Source organism: Cnephaeus nilssonii (assembly GCF_951640355.1).
Source record: "Cnephaeus nilssonii genome assembly, chromosome: 5".
NCBI classification, from domain to species: Eukaryota; Metazoa; Chordata; class Mammalia; order Chiroptera; family Vespertilionidae; genus Cnephaeus; species Cnephaeus nilssonii.
The window spans coordinates 26,553,393-26,577,460 of NC_137076.1; the positions used below are offsets into that span (position 1 = coordinate 26,553,393).

The 24,068-nt window shown below is 41.0% G+C and overlaps 1 protein-coding gene and 1 pseudogene across 2 annotated transcripts; both read left to right on the forward strand.

The window, feature by feature from the left end:
• Window positions 1–6,930: 6,930 nt before the first annotated feature.
• LOC307098928 (olfactory receptor 7E178-like) lies at window positions 6,931–7,740 on the forward strand (the record flags this gene model as incomplete). The annotated part of the gene is made up of 1 exon (XM_079770064.1): window positions 6,931–7,740. The coding sequence occupies one exon, from the start codon at window positions 6,931–6,933 to the stop codon at window positions 7,738–7,740; it is 810 nt and encodes a 269-aa protein (XP_079626190.1).
• Window positions 7,741–12,666: 4,926 nt separating this feature from the next.
• LOC307100593 (olfactory receptor 7E178-like) lies at window positions 12,667–22,331 on the forward strand (annotated as a pseudogene). The gene is made up of 3 exons: window positions 12,667–12,749; window positions 13,615–14,494; window positions 22,268–22,331. The product of its transcript is annotated as an olfactory receptor 7E178-like (transcript).
• Window positions 22,332–24,068: the final 1,737 nt, after the last annotated feature.

Sequence of the window (24,068 nt, forward strand, 5' to 3'; positions counted from 1 at the left end):
AATGTGGGACCTGCAGAAATACCTAAAGCAGAGCAATATCTTGTGTGTGCTAGTTTCTGTTTGTTTTGAGGAGATGGTGATGTGAAGGGCTGGAGACTGTGCTGGAAAGCAGAGAGACAGCTCTAGTGTCATGTGCTCAGAATGCAAATTTCTGTCAGAAATTGATGCCTTGTGGTGGGTGGCTTTTATATACTTCCAGTATCCTCTGCCTTCTGTATGCATGCCCTTGTATATACCCCTTTCCATCTGGGCTGGACCTTGTGACTTACATGAAATAAATAAAATATCAAAAATTATTGGGCTGTCACTCCAACATTAATGTGTAAAAAATAGACTCAGGCTTTCAACTACCAGCCCTATTTTACTCTCTTACCAGCTCACTCTGATGGAAGATAGCTACCATGTTGTCAGCTTCCCACTGGAGAAGCTCATGTGGCAAGGAACTGGGGTTGTCTATTGGCAACTTATCCTATATAATAAAAGGCTAATATGCAAATCGACCGAATGGCAGAACAGACGGGTTGCTTTGATGTGCACTGACCACCAGGGGGCATATTTTATGCAGGAGTTGTCCCCTGGTGGCCAGTGCGATTCCACCAAAGGAGCACCACTCAGCCAGATGCCAGGCTCATGGTTGGCGAGCGCAATGGTGGTGATGGAAGCCTCTTCTGCCTCCGCAGCAGCTCTAAGGGTGTCTGGGGATTGGGCCTAAGCTGTCAGTTGGACATCCTACATGGGTCCCCGGACTGCAAGAGGGCTCCCCCCCCCCATTCAAGTACACAAATTTAGTGCACCTGGCCTCTAGTAAATATATAAAAATCAATAGTATTTTAATATATTAATATGATTCAATTAAAGAAAAACTTAGAACTGAAGACTCATTCAAACTGGCAAAAACAAACAAACAAAAAACAAAATAAACACTCCCTAAAGAAAAACCAAAACACCTGTCAATCTCCAAAATACAAAATGCCAACCAACAACTAAGGCAATGAAAATAAGAAGTTATCCTTAGAGACAAATATTAATTGATAAAATGAAAAGAGTATCACATTCTTGGTATAGAAGAACTGACTCTGTATAGATTTTGTGATTAATACAATGCAATTTACAGATACAAAAATCACACAGTAAGTGGTTAAATTAAAAAAAAAAAAAGAAGTCTGAGTTTTATGTTAAGAACCTCAAACTTAAAGTAAGAAGCAGGAAGTAGAGGTGACCTTCCTTCTCAGGAGAGAAAGCACCAAGATCTTCCAGGGACCTTCACTTTTTTCCTTTTTTCCCTTCCATTGATACTAGCAAATATCCAGAGATTAGGACCACATGGACCAATTGGCTAATTAGGAGATTTGTGCAATGAGCCCCTAAGATGATAACATCCTCTATAATAAAGTGGTAATATGCAAACTGACCATCATGCCCTTGCACACAATATGGCCGCCCCCATGTGGTCACAAAATGGCTGCCCCCATGTTGTCATAAGATGGCTACACCCATGTCATCACAAGATGGCTGCCACTAGATGGTGGCAGAGGAGGGCAGTTGGGGGTGCATAGGCCAGTAGAGGAGGGCAATAAGGGGCAAACAGGCTGGCAGGGGAGCGCAGTTGGGGGCAACCAGGCCGAAAGGGGATGGCAGTTAGAGCAACCAGGCCAGCAGGAGTATTCAGTTGGGGGCGACCAGGCCAGCATGGGAGGGTAGTTGGGGGCGACTGGGTCATCAGGGGAGGGCAGTTGGGTGTGATCAAGCTGGCAGGGGAGGGCAGTTGGGGGCAATCAGGCCAGCAGGGGAGAAGTTAGGCATCGATCAGGCTGGCATAGGAGTGGTCAGGGGGTGACCAGGCTGGCAGGCAGAAGCAGTTAGGAGCCACCAGTCCCGGATTGTGAGAAGGATATCCAACTGCCAGTTTAGGCCTGATCCCTGGGGATGTAGCCATCTTGTGACAACATGGGGGCGGCCATATTGTGTGCAAGGGCATGATGGTCAGTTTGCATATTACCTCTTTATTATAGAGGATGTTATCATCTTAGGGGCTCATTGCACAAATATCCTAATTATGTTAATATTATGAAGTCCTCCGAAGTTAGGAAAACATGGACCAATACAATATACAGGTGGACATCCCCTGAGGGGTCCCAGATTGGAGTGGGTGAAGGCTGGGCTGAGGGACACCCAACCCAGTGCACCAATATCCTTTACTGGGCCTCTAGTCCTATCTAATAAAAGAGTAATATACAGATTGATCATCACTGTAACACACAATATAGCTGCCCCCATGTGGTCAAAGATCCTGCCCCCATGTGGACACAAGATGGCCACCACAAGATGGCCAGCAGGAGAGGGCAGTTGGGAGGCACCCGGCCTGCAAGGGAGGGCAGTTGGAGGTGATCAACCCTGCAGGAGAGGGCAGTTAGGGGTGACCAGGCTGGCAGAGGAGGGAAGTTGGGGGCCAACAGGATGGCAGGGGAGCAGTTAAGCATCAACCAGGCTGGCAGCAGAGTGGTTAGGGGGTGATCAGGCTGGCAGGCAGAAGCGGTTAGGGGCAATCAGGAAGGCAGGCAGGCAAGCAGTTGGGAGTCAGCAGTCCTGGATTGTGAGAGGGATGTCCGACTGCCCGTTTAGGCCCGATCCCACCAGGAGTCCCAGATTGGAGAGGGTACAGGCTGGGCTGAGGGACAACCCCCTGCCATGCACGAATTTCGTGCACCGGGCTTCTAGTAGTAAATAATTGGCCATTATGGATGTGAATTCTACTGTAGTGGCTACATATCTATCTCCTTTCTTTGTGGTATATGCATCAGAAGGTCCCTGTTTTCCTGCCATCCCTGAGGATAAACTCTTGAGCTCTCCCAGATCTGCCTTTGTTCATGGATCTAATTGTTGATCTTCATGGGGCAACAGAGGCTGGTGTCTCCTACATTGCCAACTTGTTTTTGCCACATTTTCTTCCTATCAGTGAATGAGAGACCTATCTCTACATTCCTCATCCAGAGTTATCTGAGGCAGGAGGACTGCATGAGTAGAATGTGGGAGGTTGCAAAGTACCATCATTCCCATACTCATGTTATCAATTGGAAAAAAATAACAAAGAAATAGGCCCCAAACACACTATATAAATTTTAGGATCTGTGGACACAAAGCTAAAGAAAAATTCATCCTGGAACAGGTTAAGCTCTTCTCACTGATAGAAATCAGAAGCCATTGGAAACATTTGTTGAATCTGGGCACAGAATGGCGGCAGCTTGATGTGAGGGACCCTGGTGATGGAAGGGAAACCATGCTGGCTTTTTTGGACTGTGTGTCCTGAGGGAACATGGTAGGGTTTGCAGAAACACCAAAACAGAGGCAATTTCTACACATGTGCCAATTTATCTGCAGGAAATTTTGCTGAGAGCATTGTGTTGTGATGGATTGTGGGCTATCTGGGAAGCAGAGCCATCTCTCCAGTGTTGTGGTGCTTAGAGACCAATGTCCTGAGAGAGGGTGAGGCCTGAATGGTAGGCAGATTCCAATATGCTCCCAATGACATCTTTTCCTGTATTCATGCTGTTGTAGAGACCCATCCTCTTCAGTGTATGTTGGGCTTAGTGACTTGCTTCCAACCAACACAACATGGCAAAACTGATGAGATGTCACTTCTGATATTAGGGTACAAAAGGGCTTTATATTCTTGGCTCTTGTCTCTTGTAACCTGTCCTCATGGGAGCCACAGCCATGCATGAGCTTCCCTGTGAGAGGCCCATTAGGCAGAGGACTGAGCAAGGCCTCTGGCCAACAGCCCACAAGGAACTCCCTCCTTCCAATAGTGAGTGGGATTGGAAATAGATCAACCCAGTCAAACTTTGAGGGAAGTGCAGCCCTTGTTAAAGCTATGATTGCACTCTTGTTGGGCACCCTGCTTAATTTAAGAGGAAGTCAGTAGTGTTTTAGTGTACCCAAAACATCAATGAGCAAGAAAAATCAAAACTTGGACTGTGATTTAAATGAGCAAACAATCCCTTACTTGACTCTGGGTGCTGAACACACAATACAATATACAGGTGACATATTATAGAATAGTATATCTGAAACCAATATAATTGTATTAATCAATGTCATCCCCAATAAGTTCAAGAAAAAAAAAGAAAAAAGAAGTGAAAAAATATGTCAGAAATACATAGTGCTGCAAAGAGCACCTTGCACACATTAAACCCCAATATACAATACTTATGTCTATTAAAAGTAAAACCTAAAAAAGGGAAATAGACTTTTCCTTTTAAAGACAGAAGATTTAACAAACAAAAGGGAAATAGTTATAGGTTCTTGTTAGGGAAGGCCTAATTGTCCCTAATTTACAGGATTGATACAATGATTTTGCAGAAGTCAAACTCAAAAGTCAAAAATTGATAAGAGTCTGCATTCTATATTAAGATTTTTGAAACTGGAAGTCAGAAGCAAAGTGTACAGATGCACTTTGCCCTGAGAAGAGGGAAGTCCCAGACCCTCCTAAGTACATTCACTATTCTCCATTTCCTCTTTGTTAATATTAGGAAGTCCTCAGAGGTTAGGAAAACAATGGACCAATTTCACTAATTATGAGCTCTGTGCATTGAGCGCTCAAGGCCATACAGGCTGCCAGTCCCAGTTAAGAGTCATATGTGTGGCTCTTCCTCCCAGAATTGAGACCTGCTTCAGGAGATCCATGGCTGAGTCTGTCTTCACACCAGTCCTGAAAACAGAGCCTCAGCCTTCTCATTACCTGGCAGGAGACAGCAGTGGATCCAAACTCCTAGGTGATGACTCAGCAGAGAGACAGCACAAACCAGTGAGTGGCAAGAGATATGGTGGAAGGAGGGGAAATTATGAAGAAACTTGTTTCCTCATTATCAAGGCAGCAGGACTGCTGAGATAGCCAGATGGGAGGGCATCGATAAGCAAAGTTACAGCTCAGAGCCCTATGAAGTTTATTTTTTCCATTGGGGATTTTAGAACTCTCATTCAGAATTCTGCTATCAATCAGAATTGTGCCAGATTCAGAGCTCTGTGTTATGTCGCTTCCATTGTCACCTGCATAATACCCTCAATATCAGGGTATAAACTATTGTTATTTTAGAGTAAAGGAAAGGAGTAAAATATTCCTATTCAATTTGTACCCAGGTCCTTGGTTAAAAAGGGCGGAGTCAGATTTGGATAGTGAGATGCTATTCACAGGACACAGGGTGCAGAAGGATGTCTTTCCCTACAATTTAGGTTCACATGGCTATTGAGCTCTTGAAATGTGGCTAGTTCCAACTGAGATGTGCTGTCCTTATACTTGTAAAACACCGGGTTTTGAAGACGTATAAGAAAAGATTGTAAAATATCTCAATTATGTATATTGGTAAAACTATGTTTTTGGTATAATGGGTTAAATCAAATATGAAAATTAAAATAAACCAAAAAGACCTCCTGGCCAACCTATTCAGTCTCTCCTTTCTCTTTCCAGGTCACCCCAGGCAGCATGCCTGTGGGGAAGCAACTGAGTCTCATTTATTTCTGATTGCCCAGCACCCACACTGTGGTTGGCACAGAGTAGGCAACTAAAACAAACAAAAACATTTATGCAATCTGTTACCTATTGATTCCATGTTGTTAGTGGATAATAACACAGCATAGTCCATATGGTGACAAACACTGGCAGTTTTTCGGCCTGGGTATCATCACTTCTGGGGATGTCTTGTGACTAAAGAAATAAATGATATTCGTAATTGTCCTCCAAGCACGCTTCCCAGAATGACTAATTGAAACTGATGAGGGGGCTGTGAGAACTTCTGATTTGTAGCTAAGTTGGACTGAAGATTGTTTTTATTTTGTTTGTTTATTTTGCTCTTTAGGTTCTGCATACTAGTGAAATCATATGGTATTTGTCTATCTCTGTCTGACTTATTTCACTTAGTATAATACCCTCTAGGTCCATCTATTCTGTCACAAAAGGTGAGATATCATTCTTTTCTGCACACAAAAAAATGGACTCATACAGTTTATTACATAGTTCTTATCTTGACTATTTTAAATAACGCTGCAATAAACACAGAGGTATGAATACACTTTCAAATTAGTGTTTCAAGTTTCTTCAGAGATATTCCCAGAAGTGAAATTGTTGAGTCATAAGACAATTTAATTTTTTTAGGAACTTCCACAAAATTTTCCATAGTGGTTGCACCAATTTGTATTCGCAACAATAATGAATTAGGGTTCCTTTTTCTTCACATCCTCACCAACAGGCTTTCTTATCAGCTAGCCTGTGAACAGAAGGAGGAGAGAGAGAAATGGTTTAAAAACTGTTAGTAGCCAAACATCACATAAAAATGGACTCAGACAGTTTATCACATAGTTCTTATAGTGTGCTTATAAATAATACAAATCAAATGAATTAATCACACTGCATTTGGATAAAATAAAGTACATTTAACTGCTTATTAGTGTCCTTGAACTAATAAGGACAATAATAAAGAGCATTTTTTTTTAGGAGAGATGGATAGTTCTCATTCATTTTTTTTTTTCTTTCTTAGGAGGGTACTGATAGGCTAGTGTGTGCTTATGGACTTATAAACCTCTAAATAACCTTACTCCTCTCACTTATTCCGCCCATCCTTTCCAAAGTGAAGCATGCAGTAATAGGCTCATGGAGCAAAATGCAACATGCAAAGAGTTCTAAGAAGAATGTTTGTCATAACCAAGAAATATTACTGAAGGGGCATGGTCCTTAAGTGTGAAAACCATGAATTGCTTAAATTCAAAATACAGACACACTCATGTGCTTGTTTCCTTTATACCAGCCCTCAGGTATTTTCTCAAAGGTGTCTGTGCTATGTGGAGCCCCAGAATCTAACAGGTGCATTGGAATTCCTCCTTCTGGGCTTCTCAGATGATCAGGAACTGCAGCCTCTAACGTTCAGCCTGTTCCTGGCCATGTACCTGGTCACTCTGCTGGGGAATCTGCTCATCATCCTGGCCATCGGCTCTGACTCCCGTCTGCACACCCCCATGTACTTCTTCCTCTGCAACCTGTCCATGGCTGACATTGGCTTGTCTTCTACCACCGTCCCAAAGGTGCTTTTGGACATTCAAACTCATAGCAGAGTCATCTCCTATGCTGGCTGCCTGACTCAGTTGTCTTCTTTAATTTTTTTTGCATATTTGGACAGTACACTCCTAACTGTGATGGCCTACGATCGGTTTGTTGCTGTCTGTTATCCCCTGCACTACCTGGATATCATGATTCCCCGTGTCTGTAGCCTGCTGCTTCTGCTGTCTTTTTTGATCAGTCTTTTGTACTCGCAACTGCACTGCTTAAATATATCACAGCTTTCCTTTTGCACAAACATGGAAATTCCTCATTTCTTCTGTGACCCTCCTCAACTCCTCGAGCTTGCTTGTGATGATACCTCTGCTAATAAAATATTACTCTATTTTATTGGGGCCATCTTTGGCGGCATTCCACTCTCAGGTATCTTTTTCTCTTACTACAAAATTGTTTCCTCCATTCTGAGAATCTCATCGTCAGGTGGAAAGTATAAAGCCTTCTCCACCTGTGGTTCTCACCTCTCAGTTGTTTGTTTATATTATGGGACAGGCCTTGGGTTGTACCTAGGTTCCGCTGTCTCACACTTTCCCAGGAAGGCTGCAAGGGCCTCTGTGGTGTATACTGTGGTCACCCCTATGCTGAACCCTTTCATCTACAGTCTGAGGAACAGGGACATCAAGAGGGCTTTGCAGTGATTCCTCAACAGAATAGCCTAGTCTCAATACCTGGGCCATTGGAGATGTTTTTCTTATTCATTTATTTATAATTAATTTTGTCAGTGGATTAGAAATGACTCAAAACCAAACATTGGTAGTTTGCAATCATACCTTTTTGCTCAGACCATTTTTGCAGCTTATGGTTTTCATTCCACTTGATGTATCATGTCTAAAAATAGTTTATTTGGGCACATCCTTGATGGGATTAAGGGAGTATTCTGGGATCTTTTGTATGTCAAAATCACCACCCAATTGAATCCTATTACAATATGGAATTTTCTGTATTTGTTAACTATGACTCAGGCATCCTATAGAAATTCACAACTCTTTTTTAATGTGCAGGTTATATATGATTCTCAACCATTTCACTGTCCATGCTATTTTTTTGTATCCATACTATTTTTCATAAAAATTTGGCTTTAATCAAATCTATTATTGCAGGTGTGTGTGAGAATCTGTGTCACTGATCTTGAATCTAGGAAGCATCTGATGAGCTTTAAAAATATTCTTGCCTGAGTCCAATAATCATACATTAAGATTTAACTGAATTGGAGAGTGGAAAGAGTATTATATTTTTTAACAATATCCCAGGTGGGTCTAATGCATATTTAGAAATGGCCGAGAACTACTGAATTTTCTATGACCTTTTATTAAAAAAGGACTTGTATGTCTTGGGTTATTTATTGTTCATCATCAGATACTGAAGATCTTAAAGTGATCAGAGCTCAAAAGGAGCAAATATGAAAGAGCTTGGCTTGGTAACAGTCAATGTGATTTCCTCCGCTCACACTCTGTGTAATATCTTTTTTTACATATCTTCTCCACCACACTCTACAGCTGTCTCTCTCTACTTGATATTAAGCTATAGTTTTTCTGCTCCAAACTTACCCTTTTGCACTTCCAGTTTTTACGCTGTGTTGCGGCCTCTGATTTCCCACCTGGCTTCTCTTTAGATTCTTCCAGTAATTGTCAATAAGAGGAAAGGTTCTTCCAGCCATTTCCCTTGCCCCTTATCCCATGTGGTTGTCACTAAAACCTGCAGTTATGACACTGTATTACCATATTTTTTCATTTATGCCTTACATCTTTCAAAAACTATTTAATCATACCTATATTAAACTATCTCCATTAAAAATGACTAGTGTGGCTACTCTCTCCTTACTGAACCCTCACCGATAACTCATAATATGGGGAATAAAGCTATGGTGTGATATACAATTGGAAGAATTTAAAGTGAGCTCAGGAACAAAAGGTAATTGTAATGTTAACTCTGGGTCAGGGGCATACAATTGAGGTTTAAAACAGTGGTATGATATTTCCAGTGGCTGTGTGATTCTAATTGTGCCTGTAGATTGTTAAGTCTCCCAAGTCATTAGGAATGAACTTAACTCTACTTTCATTTTTATTAGTCAGGGATAGCAAAGGACCATGTCCTCAGCAAAGGGGACATTTTTCCTTTCACTGTTAACTGCGTCCTTAGTATTCCACTTTGTAACCATCATTCCTTCTCTGTAATCATGGACAATCTGTCCTTGATCTCCTATTGACTTATTCTATACTAGAAGCCAAGTGCACAAAATTTGTGCACTGGTAGGGTCCGCCGCAGCTGCCAGATGCTGGCCAGGACCTCCCTCCCTTCCCCTGGGCAGCCCCACCATCTGGTTGAATTCCCAGTTGAGGGGGTAATTTGAATACTACGCTTTTATTACATAGGATACTTGGGTATCTTTGTACACAACAATTTTTCCTTAAAAGATACTATACTTATTTGCAGAGGTAAAAGTCTGAGCTTATAATAAAAGGATGCGGTTAATAGAAAAGGATTTTTGTATTGGAATAAGAAATACGGTCAATTAGGCGTTAGTTAAATTGCACATGTGACCAATTTGTTGTGAGCACAAGAGACTTGGTTGGAAAGTTGTAAGGAGGACCTTCTGATAAAAGGGAAGTGTGTGGAAGGCCGCCTGATCTGATTATCAGAATTCTGACTTAGGGGAGACTTAAGGGAGTGTGGAAGGCAGTGCCCCTAATTATTCCTGACCTTTCTAAACAAGTCTGTGTGTGTTCAGAAAACCGGGTGTTTACTGATATCGTTAATCTTAATCCCTGGATGTCCTTGCCTAGAGGACAATGTAAACTCATGTGTCCTCCCAAGATTATTCACCCTAATGTTTGTATCTAAAGATAAAAATTCCAATAAAGGTCTAATGAGGCAGGCAATAGAGGCTGCTCTGTCCACTAGTGCCAGGGAGCTCTTTAGCCCTCACTTTCACAGTTGAATTGTGTCAGAGTAATCTGTTCATCCATCGTTCAGGGGCTGCTGATTAGCCTGGTACCAATTATTAGAAGTTGAAATATTTATCACCACTAACTTATCAATACAAATTCTCACTTGTGTGAAATCAAGAGAGATGCAAGAATTTACAGGGAATTGTGGTATGAAGAAACTGATATAAATAATAATATAATAGAAATATCTTACCTAATAATAGAGAAACATGTAAATTGACCATACCTTCGCTACGTCCACAGCCAATCAGAGTGAGTATGCAAATTAACCCAACAAAGATGGCGGATAATTTGCATACATACCTGGGTCCGGGGAACCTCCTTGACACCCAGGTCACTCCCAGCCGGCCATCAAGCAGAGGCTTTAGGCTTTGGAAGGGGCCGAGACTGTGATCAGAGGGGTGGGGGTCTCCTTCCCAAGCCTAAACCTGGGGCTGAGGCTTTAGGCTTGGGAAGGGGCTGAGCTTGGTATTGGAGGGAAGGGGAAAATATCAATGAAAATATATCCTCAGGTGAGGATAAAAAGAAAAATAAAGAAAGAAATGTCATATTCTATAAAAGACACATCTTGAAAATGCTTGAAGAAAGTTGTCATTTTTTCATGATGAAGGGACTGGAGTCCGTGTTGATGAAAATACCTTGGCAGCTGCGGTAGCTGGCAGTGGCCGCAAAAGCAAGGTGATGGGGCTGGTGCCTTCCCCTGATCAGCCAGGTCGCCTCAAGCAAAGGGAGGCCAGACTTCGGCTTAGGTCCACTCCAAATGGGGAGCGGGCTTAAGCCATCCGTAGAACATCCCCAGAGGGCTCCCAGTATGTGAGAGGGGGCAGGCTGGGCTGAGGGACCCCTCCGCAGTGCATGAATTTCATGCACCAGACCCCTAGTAAAATATATAATGTAAAATAAATGGTTAATATAAAAATAAAATGTATTAAGTTATAAATGTATGTTAAATATATTTTACATTGGTCAAATTTATATTAAAATGTATAGACATAAATTTATAAACCAAATAAAATAAATTCTTCCCTCACATAATAATGTGCATCAGTAAAATGTTTAAGGTCAATGTATGTACTGCATAAAGAGACTTAAACACAGTGTTGTGGTAAGGAAGAACACTTCAGTGATAACATGTATAGTATACTGGTTAGGCAAGGTTTAAAGAAAACTGCTTATGAGTACATAAGTCAACATTGACAAAAAAAAACATGCCCACCAAACCAATGACACTGGTTGCCTTTGGGCAATGAGTATATACAGAACTGGGATTGAATTAAGATACCAAGAAAAGTCAAAATTTATTGTAATGTTTCAAATCTCTCCACAACATGAGATCTGAAGGAAATATTGTTAAATGTTTATATTTTTAATGTGGGTGGTGGGTATCAATGAGAGTAATAATAGGTAATATCAATAGAGTATTACCTAAGTGTTGGGCAGTATTCTAAGGCAGTGTTTCTCAATCCTGGGTACACATCAGGACAACCAAGAATCTCACATGTAGAGATGCTGCATAAATTGGTTCTAGGCTGAGGCCACAGTCTCTGGATATTTTAAAATAAACACAGGCAAGTCTATCAATCAACTGGAAATAAGAATCACTGGTTTAAGCAACTGAAGTGATTTTTTAAAACTTTCTTACAATAATCCTTAAAGGTAGCTTTAATTATTATCTCAATTTTACACCTGAGGAGATTGCGCAGATATATTTACATTGTTCTATTTTGCATTTTTCGTCAATTGAATCATAATGTGATCTGCCAAAATAATAAACTTTCTGGTAGCTGAAGAAAGAGAATTTCAATCACTGTGTCAGAAAGGATTGATATGAAAATCTATTATCTGGGCACTAGTGGCTTGGTGCATGGAATCATGCACCAGTGGGGTCCCTCGGCCTGGCCTGTGGGGATCTGGCCAAAACTGGCTCTTTGACATCCCCTGAGGCGTCCCAGACTGTGAGAGGGTGTAGTTCAGGCTGAGGGACCCCACCAGTGCATGATTGGGGCCAGGGAGGGACTGTGAGACGGCTCTGGGACGTGACTGGCTCATCTCGCCCAGTCCTGATTGGCCGGACCCAGCAGCAAGCTAACCTACCAGTCAGAACATCTGCCCCATGGTGGTCGTGCATATCATAGTGACTGGTTGAACAGTCGAAAGAACAGTCACACACTTAGCATATTAGGTTTTTATTATACAGGATAAGAAGTCTTGGTCTTAAACCTGGCAGTGGGATTTCACCAATGCTAAACTCCTCAACTATAAATAGGAGGGATTATGATCAGAAAAATAAAACTAACAGTCACATATGAAAAAGTGCTCAACATCACTATCCATCAGGGAAATGCAAATAAAAATCACAATAGTACATAATCTCACACCTATCAGAGTGGCTATTATAGAAAAGAAAATATGTAGTATCTAATCAACACAATAAACTGATGAACAAAATAGATCCGGAGACATAGAATGATGAAACAGACTGATGAATCTCAGATGGAAGGTGGGGGTGGGTGGGGTGGGTGGGGAGAGATTAACCAAATAATTTATATGCATAACCCATGGACACAGACAACTGTGTAGTGAAGGCCTGGGGAGGGGGAAAGGGGTCTAGGGGGAATGAGGGTCAATGGGGACAAAAGGATGACATTTGTAATACTTTTACCAATTAAGATAAATTACGAAAAAAAAGTGACAAGTTGGTGAGGATGTGGAGAAAAGGGAACCCTGGTACACTGTTGGTGTGAATAAAATTCCTACAGGCATTATAATAAACAATATGGAGGCTCCTCAAAAAATTCTAAACGAGTACTAATTGAAAAAGAACTAACAAATGACTTTTAAGGACACCTCTCATGCTTGAGTAATCACTTATTTCTATGAAGGAGAGACCGAAAACCAAAGAATGGTAAAAGTCCTGAAGATAGCAATCACATAAAAATATTTTCAGATTATGAAAATTCAACTTTCATTTAGAATCCAGATTACACAATCCTGTCTTTTATACAGTGTTGAACGTACTCAAAATAAAGGATCTAGCTAGCACTGTATTTAAATAAAAGAAGGTATATTTAGCCACTTCTTAATTTCTTAAAATTAGAATGATTTTTTTCATTAAAGGGGAATGGGTGTTTCTCATTCTATATATATATTAAAGAAGTAGCTGTGTTTTCCTGTGATTATGGCTTTGTTATCTCTAATGTTCCTGCTCCTCTGATATTTTCAATGGAGATTCTGGACAGTAAAGTGTATATAGAAAGAGCTGAATAACATGGAAACCAATAAAGAAAGACAATAGTGTAGTGAAGGCCTGGGTCTAGGGGCGGGGCAGGCTGGAAGGGTCAATGTGGTGGTGGGGAAAGGGTACATCTGTAATGCTTTCAACAATAAAAAAAAAAAGAAAAGAAAAAAGAAACAGTTCTAATTAAATAGGGTTTGTCATATTGAGAAATATTCGTAAAGGTACTGGGGTAAATGACCTCAGGGGTGAATAGCTTGAATACAGAATATGCATACAATGCTGTGTGCTCATTTACTTGTTTTCCTTTCTCGAATTCTCTTCTAAAGGTGCCCTGGCTACATAGAACCACAAAATCTAACACGTGTCTCAGAATTCTTCCTCCTGGGTGTCTCAGATGACCTGGAACTGCAGCCTCTGCTCTTGGGGCTCTTCCTGTCCATGTACCTGGTTGCCGTGTTGAGGAACATGCTCATCATCCTGACTGTCAGCTCTGATTCCCACCTGCACACCCCCATGTACTTCTTCCTCTGCAACCTGTCCTTGGCTGACATCGGTTTCATTTCTACCAGTGTTCCAAAGATAATTGTGGGCATCCAGACTCACAGCAGAGTCATCTCCTATGGGGGCTGCCTGACACAGATGTCTTTTTTGATTCTTTTTGGATGCATGGATGACATGCTTTTGACTGTCATGGCCTATGACCGGTTTGTGGCCATCTGTCACCCTCTGCACTACTCAGCCATCATGAGCCCATGCCTCTGCTGCTTCTTAGTTTTGATGTCATTTTTCATCAGCCTTTTGGACTCCCAGCTGCAAACTTTGTGTTACAACTTACCTGCTTCAAAGATGTAAACATTTCTAATTTCTTCTGTGATCCTTCTCAGCTCCTTCATTTTACCCGCTCTGACACCTTCACTAATAACATAGTCATGTACTTTGTTGGCGCCATCTCTGGTTTTCTCCCTATCTCAGGGATCTTTTTCTCTTTCTATAAAATTGTTTCCTCCATTCTGAGAGTTCCATCGATAGGTAGGAAATATAAAGCCTTCTCCACCTGTGGTTCTCACCTGTCAGTTGTTTGCTTATTTCATGGAACAGGTATTGGAGGTTACCTTGGATCAGCACTGTTGCCTTCTCCCAGGAAGGATGTGGTGCCCACAGTCATGTACACTATAGTCACCGCCATGCTGAACCCTTTCATTTGCAGTCTGAGGAACAAGGACATTAAGAGTGCCCTAGGTTCATTATATGGTGCACAATTTTATCATGAGATGAAGTACCAATAAAAATTTTAGTTGACACTTTAGGAACACCTTCTTTCCAGTACAATTAATTTTTCTAGAATATTCGCTTGTTTCAACTAGCCAATTTAAATTTGCCTGAAAACTTGACTACTATTTTACTGTCAAATTTATTACTCTAACAATAATCATGTTTTACCCTGTAAATATTGGTGGAAGGGATTATTTGCCTTCTTGAGTAGGTCCTGAGCATTCCTGGTGGTAGGCTGGATTTAGATATCGTAAACCCACTTCCCCACACCTTGGGTAAAAGGCAACTGAAACAATTCTTGTTGGAGTGAGAAGGCAGCTGCTTTTGGCCAAATCTGTCGGTCACCTGGGTCCTGATCTGAGCTGGGCATGGGAAGCACGAAGCAGCCATGGGGGCAGGAGACCTCCCTTAGAAGGGGCTAGGATTCACGCCCCTGCAATGTTGGGGGGGGTGAGGTTCTCATGATAAAATTGTGCACCATATAATGAACCTACTTCATCTCATGATAAAATTGTGCACCATATAATGAACCTAAAACAGTAATATTATACTGCAAAAAATTAAAATTTAAAAGCCATCAAGACTACATTATAAAATTTTCAAAAGCCTCCTAACATTTAAATCAAAAAAGAAGGAGATAGTAGAGGAATATCATGTAAGGAAAAATATCCTGTAAGTAAATTACATCTAGAAAATTAATACTTTAGAAAATTAATTGTAAGCCTAAAAGCAAGACACCCATGAAAAACACACAAGGTGACAAAACAAGCCAGAGGAAAATCATTTGGGCAAAAATTGAAAAAAGATCCCGAGTCAAATTTATAGAAAATATTCCTTTATTAACTTTTGGTAGAGAATATGTTTGTATATTTTCAGAAAACAACTCTGAGACCATGTGGATTCCAGCAAGAGAGGAATCGACAGGACTACTCCAGCCATGAAGACAGAAGAGAAGCAGTCCAGAGATGGAAGACGCTGATGTGGCCTTCCCATACTAGCAGTTAGCAGCTGTGCATCACTGCAGATTGCCCAGGACCAAACCGGACAGAGTCGGACCTGCATTACCACCATTTGTCCACCATCCAGAACTGAAATGTCAGTGCTGACATGTACACATAAGGAACTGTTGGACATTGAAATTGGGTCTCAAAAGAACTGTTGGCCCAGAAAGAAACTCACTACACACTGATTCATTTGCCTGTCACCATAACCATTATTGCTTGTCTCATTTTCGGTTCTTATAAGTGTATTTCTAATAGCACATGATCTCACTCATCTAGGGGAAATAATGAACAACATAGACTGATGAACAAGAACAGACCCAGAAACAAGGAGGCATGGATCAGACTGTCGGGCCTTGGGAGGAGGGTAGGGAAGGGTGGGGGTAAAGGGGGAGATCAACATAAGGACTTGTGTGCAGGTATATGAGCCTGACCTGCGGTTGAGGACAGCGGGGGTGGGGGTGGGGGCATGTGTGGGGAGGGGTGTAGGATGGGAATGGGGGGACGAGAACAGATATGTGATACCTTGATCAATAAAGAAATTTAAAAAAAAAAGAGTGCCCTATGGAGGCTCTACAGTAGAACAGACTACTCTTAACATCTCTGTAATCCCTTTTTGAGTGTAGTTAGAAAATCTAGCAAAACCAAACTTTTAGCCCAGTGAACACTATTTCCTTAGCCATATTGTGTTTAGTCTCATGGCTTTCATTCCTCTCCATGCTTCATATATGAACTTTACTTCTTTTGAATTGAATTGGCAGAGTAACCTGGGATCCTTTATACATCATCATAATTGCATAATAAATGCATTGACTCTGGTATCCAGTTGAAATGTACAATTCTCTTAATAAATATTTAAATGTTACATGTTTCCCCATGGTTTTATTGCATTTTCCATACACATTTGCATCTGCCAAATCTATGTAATCAGGAAACTTCTGAGAATGCAGTTCCCTGGTTTTTAATTGTGGATTTTGTTGGAACCCTCTGGGGAGTTTTATAAATACTGATGACCGGGTCAGTTGGAGGAGTTCATCAAGATGTGACTGCCAGTGGACCCAAGAGCTGGATCTGGGAAATCAGAGACTCATCCCCTTCCCCTGTCCTTGGAATGTTGCCTACCCTTCTCCAGAAGCTGGCCAAAGGATATACCCTTGAGCTAGTTATGTTTTGTTGAGACCATCTAGATGTTATGCATCACTGAACCCAGTTAAGGCCTTTATTGTATATAAACTTTTAAGATTTGGTGGGCAGGTGTATAGATACACTTTTCTTGTGCCCCACCCCCACCCCCAGACAAGCCTTGCATATAAATTCACTGCTTTATGAAAACTGCCACCTGCTGGTCTATAGTGAGCTTTTTTTGGATTCTCCCAGCTTTGCATACAAGGGGGCTGGTTCAGATTTCACCTGGAAGTTCCTTAGACTGAGAACCAACAGAGTCTCCCTTGTCAAATATTAGTTGCCTGTGTATGCAGTGGTTTATTTCTGGGCTCTTGATTCTGTATCATCGGTCTCTGTGTCCATTTTTAATCCATTCCTACATCCCATTGTGGCAATCGCTGCTCTTCTTCTTTGCTTTTAGCTGTGTCTTTATGTCTAAGCTTTGCCATTCTCTGGGTGGAGTGATATAAAACAGGTCTTTCCTATGGGGCACTAAAAGGTTTGGTAAACTAGTTGCTCACTCTACTCTCCCTTCTTCCATCAGGTTAACAAATCTTTCTAGCTTGGAGTTGCCTGTTGTTGCTGAGTAGCGAGGCCTGGGTGATGGCATGATGCAGGAACTATGAAGCTGCTCTTTGCTTCATTTTGTGTGGTCATTCTCAGGTGTGTTGTTCTACTGTGTTGCTGACGTTCCATAAGTAGACTCTTGAGCTCTCCCAAATCTGCTTTTGTCCATGGATCTGATTGTTGATTTTGATGGGGCAATGGAGGCTAGTGTCTCCTACATTGCCAACTTGGTTTTGCAACATTTTCTACATATCAGTGAATGACAGACTGATCTCTAAATTCCTCATCCAGCGTTCTCTGAGGCAGGAGGACTGCATGAGTAGGATGTGGCAGGTTGCAAAGTACCATCATTTCCATACTCATGTTATCAATTGGAAAAAAAATAACAACAACAAAATAGGACCAAAGCACACTATATAAATTTTAGGATCTGTGGACACAAAGCTAAAGAAAAATTCATTCTGGAATATTTTAAGCTGTTCTCAGTGACAGAAATCAGAAGCCATTGGCAACATTTGTTGAATCTGTGCACAGAATGGCGGCAGCTTGATGTGAGGGACCCTGGTGAAGGAAGGGAAACCATGCTGGCTTTTTTTAACTGTGTTTCCTGAGGGAACATGGTGGGGTTTGCAGAAACACCAAAACAGAGGCAATTTCTACTCATGTGTCAGTTTATCGGCAGAAATTTTGCTGAGAGCATTGTGGTGTGATGTGTTGTGGGCTATATGGGAAGCAGAGCCATCTCTCCAGTGTTGTGGTGCTTAGAGACCAATGTCCTGATAGAGGGTGAGGCCTGCATGGTGGGCAGATTCCAATATGCTCCCAATGACATCTGCTCCTGTATTCATGCTGTTGTGGAGACACATCCTCTTGAGTGTGTCTTGGGCCTAGTGACTTGCTTCCAACCAACACAACATGGCAAAACCGATGAGATGTCACTTCTGATATTAGGGTACAAAAAGGCTTTATATTCCTGGCCCTTGTCTCTTGTAACCTGTCCTCATGGGAGCCACAGCCATGCATGAGCTTCCATGTGAGAGGCGCATTAGGCAGAGGACTGAGGAAAGCCTCTTGCCCACAGCCCACACGGAACTCCCTCCTTCCCAAAGTGAGTAGGATTGGAAATAGATCAAACTCAGTCAAACTTTGAGGGGCCTGCCGCCCTTGCTAAAACTTTGATTGCACTCTTGTTGGGTACACTGCTTAATTTAAGAGAAAGTCAGTATGTTTTAGTGTACCCAAAACATCAATGAACAAGAAAATTCAGAACTTAGACTGTCATTTAAATAAGCAAACAATCCCTTACTTGACTCTGGGTGCTGAACACACAATACAATATACAGGTGACATATTATAAAATAGTACATCTGAAACCAATATAATTGTGTTAATCAATTTCATCCCCAATAAGTTCAAGAAGAAAAAATAAAAGAAAAAAGAAGTGAAAAAAGAGATCAGAAATACATAGTGCTGCAAAGAGCACCTTGCACACAGTACACCCCAATATACAATACGTATGTCTATTAACAGTAAAACCTAAAAAAGAGAAATAGACTTTTTCTTTTAAAGACAGAAGATTTAACAAACAAAAGGGAAATAGTTGTAGGTTCTTGTTAGAGAAGGCCTAATCGTCCCTAACTTACATGATTAATACAATGATTTTGCAGATGTCAAACTCAAAATGTCATAAATTGAAAAGAATTTGCATTCTATGTTAAGATTCTTGAATCTGGAAGTCAAAAGCAAAGTGTACAGATGCGCATTCTCCTGAGAAGAGGGAAGTCTCAGACCCTCCTAATTACATTCACTATTCTCCATTTCCTCTTTGTTAATATTAGGAAGTCCTCCGAGGTTAGGAAAACAATGGACCAATTTCACTAATTATGAGCTCTGTGCATTGAGCGCTCAAGGCCATGCAGGCTGCCAGTCCCAGTTAAGAGTCATATGTGTGGCTCTTCCTCCCAGAATTGAGACCTGCTTCAGGAGATCCATGGCTGAGGCTGTCTTCACACCATTCCTGAGAACAGAGCCTCAGCCTTCTCATTACCAGGCAGGAGACAGCAGTGGAACCAAACTCCTAGGTGATGACTCAGCAGAGAGACAGCACAAACCAGTGAGTGGCAAGGGATATGGTGGATGAAGGGGGAATTATGAAGAAACTTGTTTCCTTATTATCAAGGCAGCAGGACAGCTGAGATAGCCAGATGGGAGGGCATCGATAAGCACAGTTACAGCTCAGAGGCCTATGAAGTTTATGTTATTTTTTCCATAGGGGATTTTAGAACTCTCATTCAGAATTCTGCTCTCAATCAGAATTGTGCCAGATTCAGAGCTCTGTGTTATGTAGCTTCCATTGTCACCTGCATAATACCCTCAATATCAGGGTATACAACTTCTGTTATTTTAGAGTTGAGAAAAGAGCAAAATATTCCTATTCAATTTGTGCCCAGATCCTTGGCTAAAAAGGGTGGAGTCAGATTTGGATCTGAGCAGTGGGATGCTTTTCACATGACACAGGGTGCAGAACGATGTCTTTCCCTACAATTTAGGTTCACATGGCTATTGAGTTCTTGAAATGTGGCTAGTCCCAACTGAGATGGGCTGTCCTCTTAGTAGTAAAACACCGGGTTTTGAAGACGTATATAAAAAGACGGTAAAATATCTCAATTGTGTATATTGGTAAAACTATGTTTTTGGTATCATGGGTTAAATCAAATATGAAAATGAAAATAAACCCATAATACCTCCTGGCCAACCTACTCAGTCTATCCTTTCTCTTTCCAGGTCACCGCAGGCAGCATGCTTGTGGGGACGCAACTGAGTCTCATTTATTTCTGATTGCCCAGCACCCACACTATGGTTGGCACAGAGTAGGGAATTAAAAAAAAACAAAAACATTTATACAATCTGTTACATATTGATTCCATGTTGTTAGTGGATAATAACACAGCATAGTCTATATGGTGACACACACTGGCGGTTTTTCTGCCTGGGCTTTCATCACTTCTGGGGATGTCTTATGACTAAAGAAATGAATGATATTTGTCATTTTCCTCAAAGCACCCTTCCCAGAATGAATAATTGAAACTGATGAGGGGGCTTTGAGAACTTCTGATTTGTAGTTAACTTGGACTGAAGATTGTTTTTATTTTGTTTGTTTATTTTGCTCTTTAGATTCTGCATACTAGTGAAATCATATGGTATTTGTCTATCTCTGTCTGACTTATTTCGCTTAGTATAATACCCTCTAGGTCCATCTATTCTGTCACAAAAGGTGAGATATCGTTCTTTTTTGCACACTAAATGATGGACTCATACAGTTTATTACACAGAGTTATGCATACTCATTTAAATTAGTGTTTCAAGTTTCTTCAGAGATATTTCCTGAAGTGAAATTGTTGAGTCATAAGACAATTTAATTTTTTTAGGAACTTCCACAATATTTTCCATAGTGGTTGCACCAATCTGTATTCCCACCAATGAACTAGGGTTCCTTTTTCTCCACATCCTCACCAACAGGCTTTCTTATCAGCTAGCCGGTGAACAGAAGGAGAAGACAGAGAAATTGATTAAAAACTGTTAGTAGCCAAACATCACACACACAAAAATGGACTCGGGCAGTTTATTACATAGTTCTTATAGCGTGCTTATAAATACTACGAATCAAACGAATTAATCACCCTGCATTTGGACAAAATAAAGTACATTTAACTGCTTATTAGTGTCCTTGAACTAATAAGGACAATAATAAAAAGCATTTTGTTGGGAAAGATGGATAGTTCTCATTCCGTTTTTTTATTTCTTAGGAGGGTACTGATAAGCTTGTGTGTGCTTATGGATTTATAAACACCTAAATAACCTTACTTCTCTCATTTATTTGGCCCATCCTTTCCAAAGTGAAGCATGCAGTAATAGGCTCATGGAGCAAAATGCAATATGCAAAGAGTTCTAAGAAGAATGTTTGTCATAACCAAGGAATATTACTAAAGGGGCATGGACCTTATGTGTGAAAACTATGAATTGCTTAAATTCAAAATACAGACACACTAATGTATTGTTTCCTTTATACCAGCCCTCAGGTATTTTCTCAAAGGTGTCTGTGCTATGTGGAGCCCCAGAATCTAACAGGTGCATTGGAATTCCTCCTTCTGGGCTTCTCAGATGATCAGGAACTGCAGCCTCTAACGTTCAGCCTGTTCCTGGCCATGTACCTGGTCACTCTGCTGGGGAATCTGCTCATCATCCTGGCCATCGGCTCTGACTCCCGTCTGCACACCCCCATGTACTTCTTCCTCTCCAACCTGTCCATGGCTGACATTGGCTTTTCTTCTACCACCGTCCCGAAGGTGCTTTTGGACATTCAAACTCATAGCAGAGTCATCTCCTATGCTGGCTGCCTGACTCAGTTGTCTTCTTTATATTTTTTTGGATGTTTGGACAGTGCACTCCTCACTGTGATGGCCTATGATCGGTTTGTTGCTGTCTGTTATCCCCTGCACTACCTGGACATCATGAACCCCCGTGTCTGTAGCCTGCTGCTTCTGCTGTCCTTTTTGATCAGCCTTTTGGACTCCCAACTGCACTGCTTGACGATTTCACAGCTTTCCTTTTGCACAAACATGGAAATTCCTCATTTCTTCTGTGACCCTCCTCAACTTCTCCAGCTTGCTTGTAATGATACCTCTACTAAAATATTACTCTATTTTATGGGAGCCATCTTTGGCGGCATTCCAGTCTCAGGAATCTGTTTCTCTTACTACAAAATTGTTTCCTCCATTCTGAGGATCTCATCGTCAGGTGGAAAGTATAAAGCCTTCTCCACCTGTGGTTCTCACCTGTCAGTTGTTTGTTTATTCTATGGGACAGCCCTTGGGTTGTCCCTAGGTTCTGCTGTCTCACATTTTTCCAGGAAGGCTGCAGGGGCCTCTGTGGTGTATACTGTGGTCACCCCTATGCTGAACCCTTTCATCTACAGTCTGAGGAACAGGGACATCAAGAGGGCCTTGCAGCGATTCCTCAACAGAATAGCCTATTCTTAACACGTGGGCCATTGGAGATTTTTTTCTTATTCATTTATTTATAATTAATTTTGTTTGTGGATTAAAAATGACTCAAAACCAAACAAAGGTAGTTTGCAAACATACCTTTTTGGTCAGACAATTTTTGCAGCTTATGGTTTTCATTCCACTTGATCTATCATGTCTAAAAATAGTTTATTTGAGCACATCCCTGATGGGATTAAGGGAGTATTCTGGGATCCTATTTATGTCAAAATCACCACCCAATTGAATTCTATTACAATATGGAATTTTCTGTATTTGTTACCTATGACTCAGGCTTTCTTTAGAAATTCGCAACTCTTTTTTAATGCGAATGTTATATATGATTCTCAATCATTTCACTGTCTATGCTATTTTTTTGTGTCCGTGCTATTTTTCATAAAACTTTGGCTTTAATCAAATCTATTATTACAGGTGTATGAGAGAATGTGTGTCACTGAACTTCAATCTAGGAAGCATCTGATGAACTTTAAAAATCTTCATGCCTGAGTCCATTAACCATACATAAAGCTTTAACTGAATTAGAGAGGAAAAGAGTATAATATTTTTAACAGTATCCCAAGTGGGTCTAATGCGTATTTAGACACGGCTGAGAACTACTGAATTTTGTCTGACCTTTTATTAAAAAAGGATTTGTATGTCTTGGGTTCTTTACAGCTCATTATCAGATACTGAAGATCTTAAAGTGATCAGAGCTCCAAAGGAGCAGATATGAAAGCTTGCCTTGGTAACAGTCAGTGAGATTTCCTCCACTCACACTCTGGGTAATATCTTTTTTTACATATCTTCTCCCTTCACACTCCACAGATGTCTCTGTACTTGATATTAAGCTATAGTTTTTCTGCTCCAAACTTACCCTTTTAACTTTCAGTTGTTGTGCTGTGTTGCGGCCTCTGATTTCCCACCTGGCTTCTCTTTAGATTCTTCCAGTAATTGTCAATAAGAGGAAAGGTTCTTCCAGCCAGTTACCTTGCCCCTTATCCCATGTGGTTGTCACTACATCTGCAGTTATGACACTGTATTACCATATTTTTTCATTTATGCCTTACATCTTTCAAAAGCTATTTAATCATACCTATATTAAACTATCTCCATTAAAAATGACTCGTGTGGCTACTGTCTCCTTACTGAACCCTCACCGATAACTCATAATCTGGGGAATAAAACTATGGTGTGGTATACAATTGGAAGAATTTAAAGTGAGCTCAGGAACAAAAGATAATTGTAATGTTATGTGTGGGTCAGGGGCATCCAATTGAGTTTTAAAATAGTGGTATGGTATTTCCAGTGGCTGTGTGATTCTAATTGTGCCTGTAGATTGTTAAGTCTCCCAAGTCATTATGAATGAACTTAACTCTATTTTCATTTTCATTACTCAGGGATAGCAAAGGACCATGTCCTCAGCAAAGGGAATATTTTTCCTTTTACTGGCAACTACATCCTTAGGATTCCACTTTGTAACCATCATTCCTTCTTTGTAATCATGGAAGTCTGTCCTTGACCTCCTATTGTCTTATTCAATACTAGAAGCCAAGTGCACAAAATTCGTGCACTGGTAGGGTCCGCAGCAGCTGCTAGCTGCTGGCCAGGACCTCCCTCCTTTCCCCTGGGCAGCCCCACCACCTGGTTGAATTCCCGGTCGAGTGGGTAATTTGAATACTACGCTTTTATAATATAGAATACTTAGATATCTTTGTACATATCAATTTTTCCTTA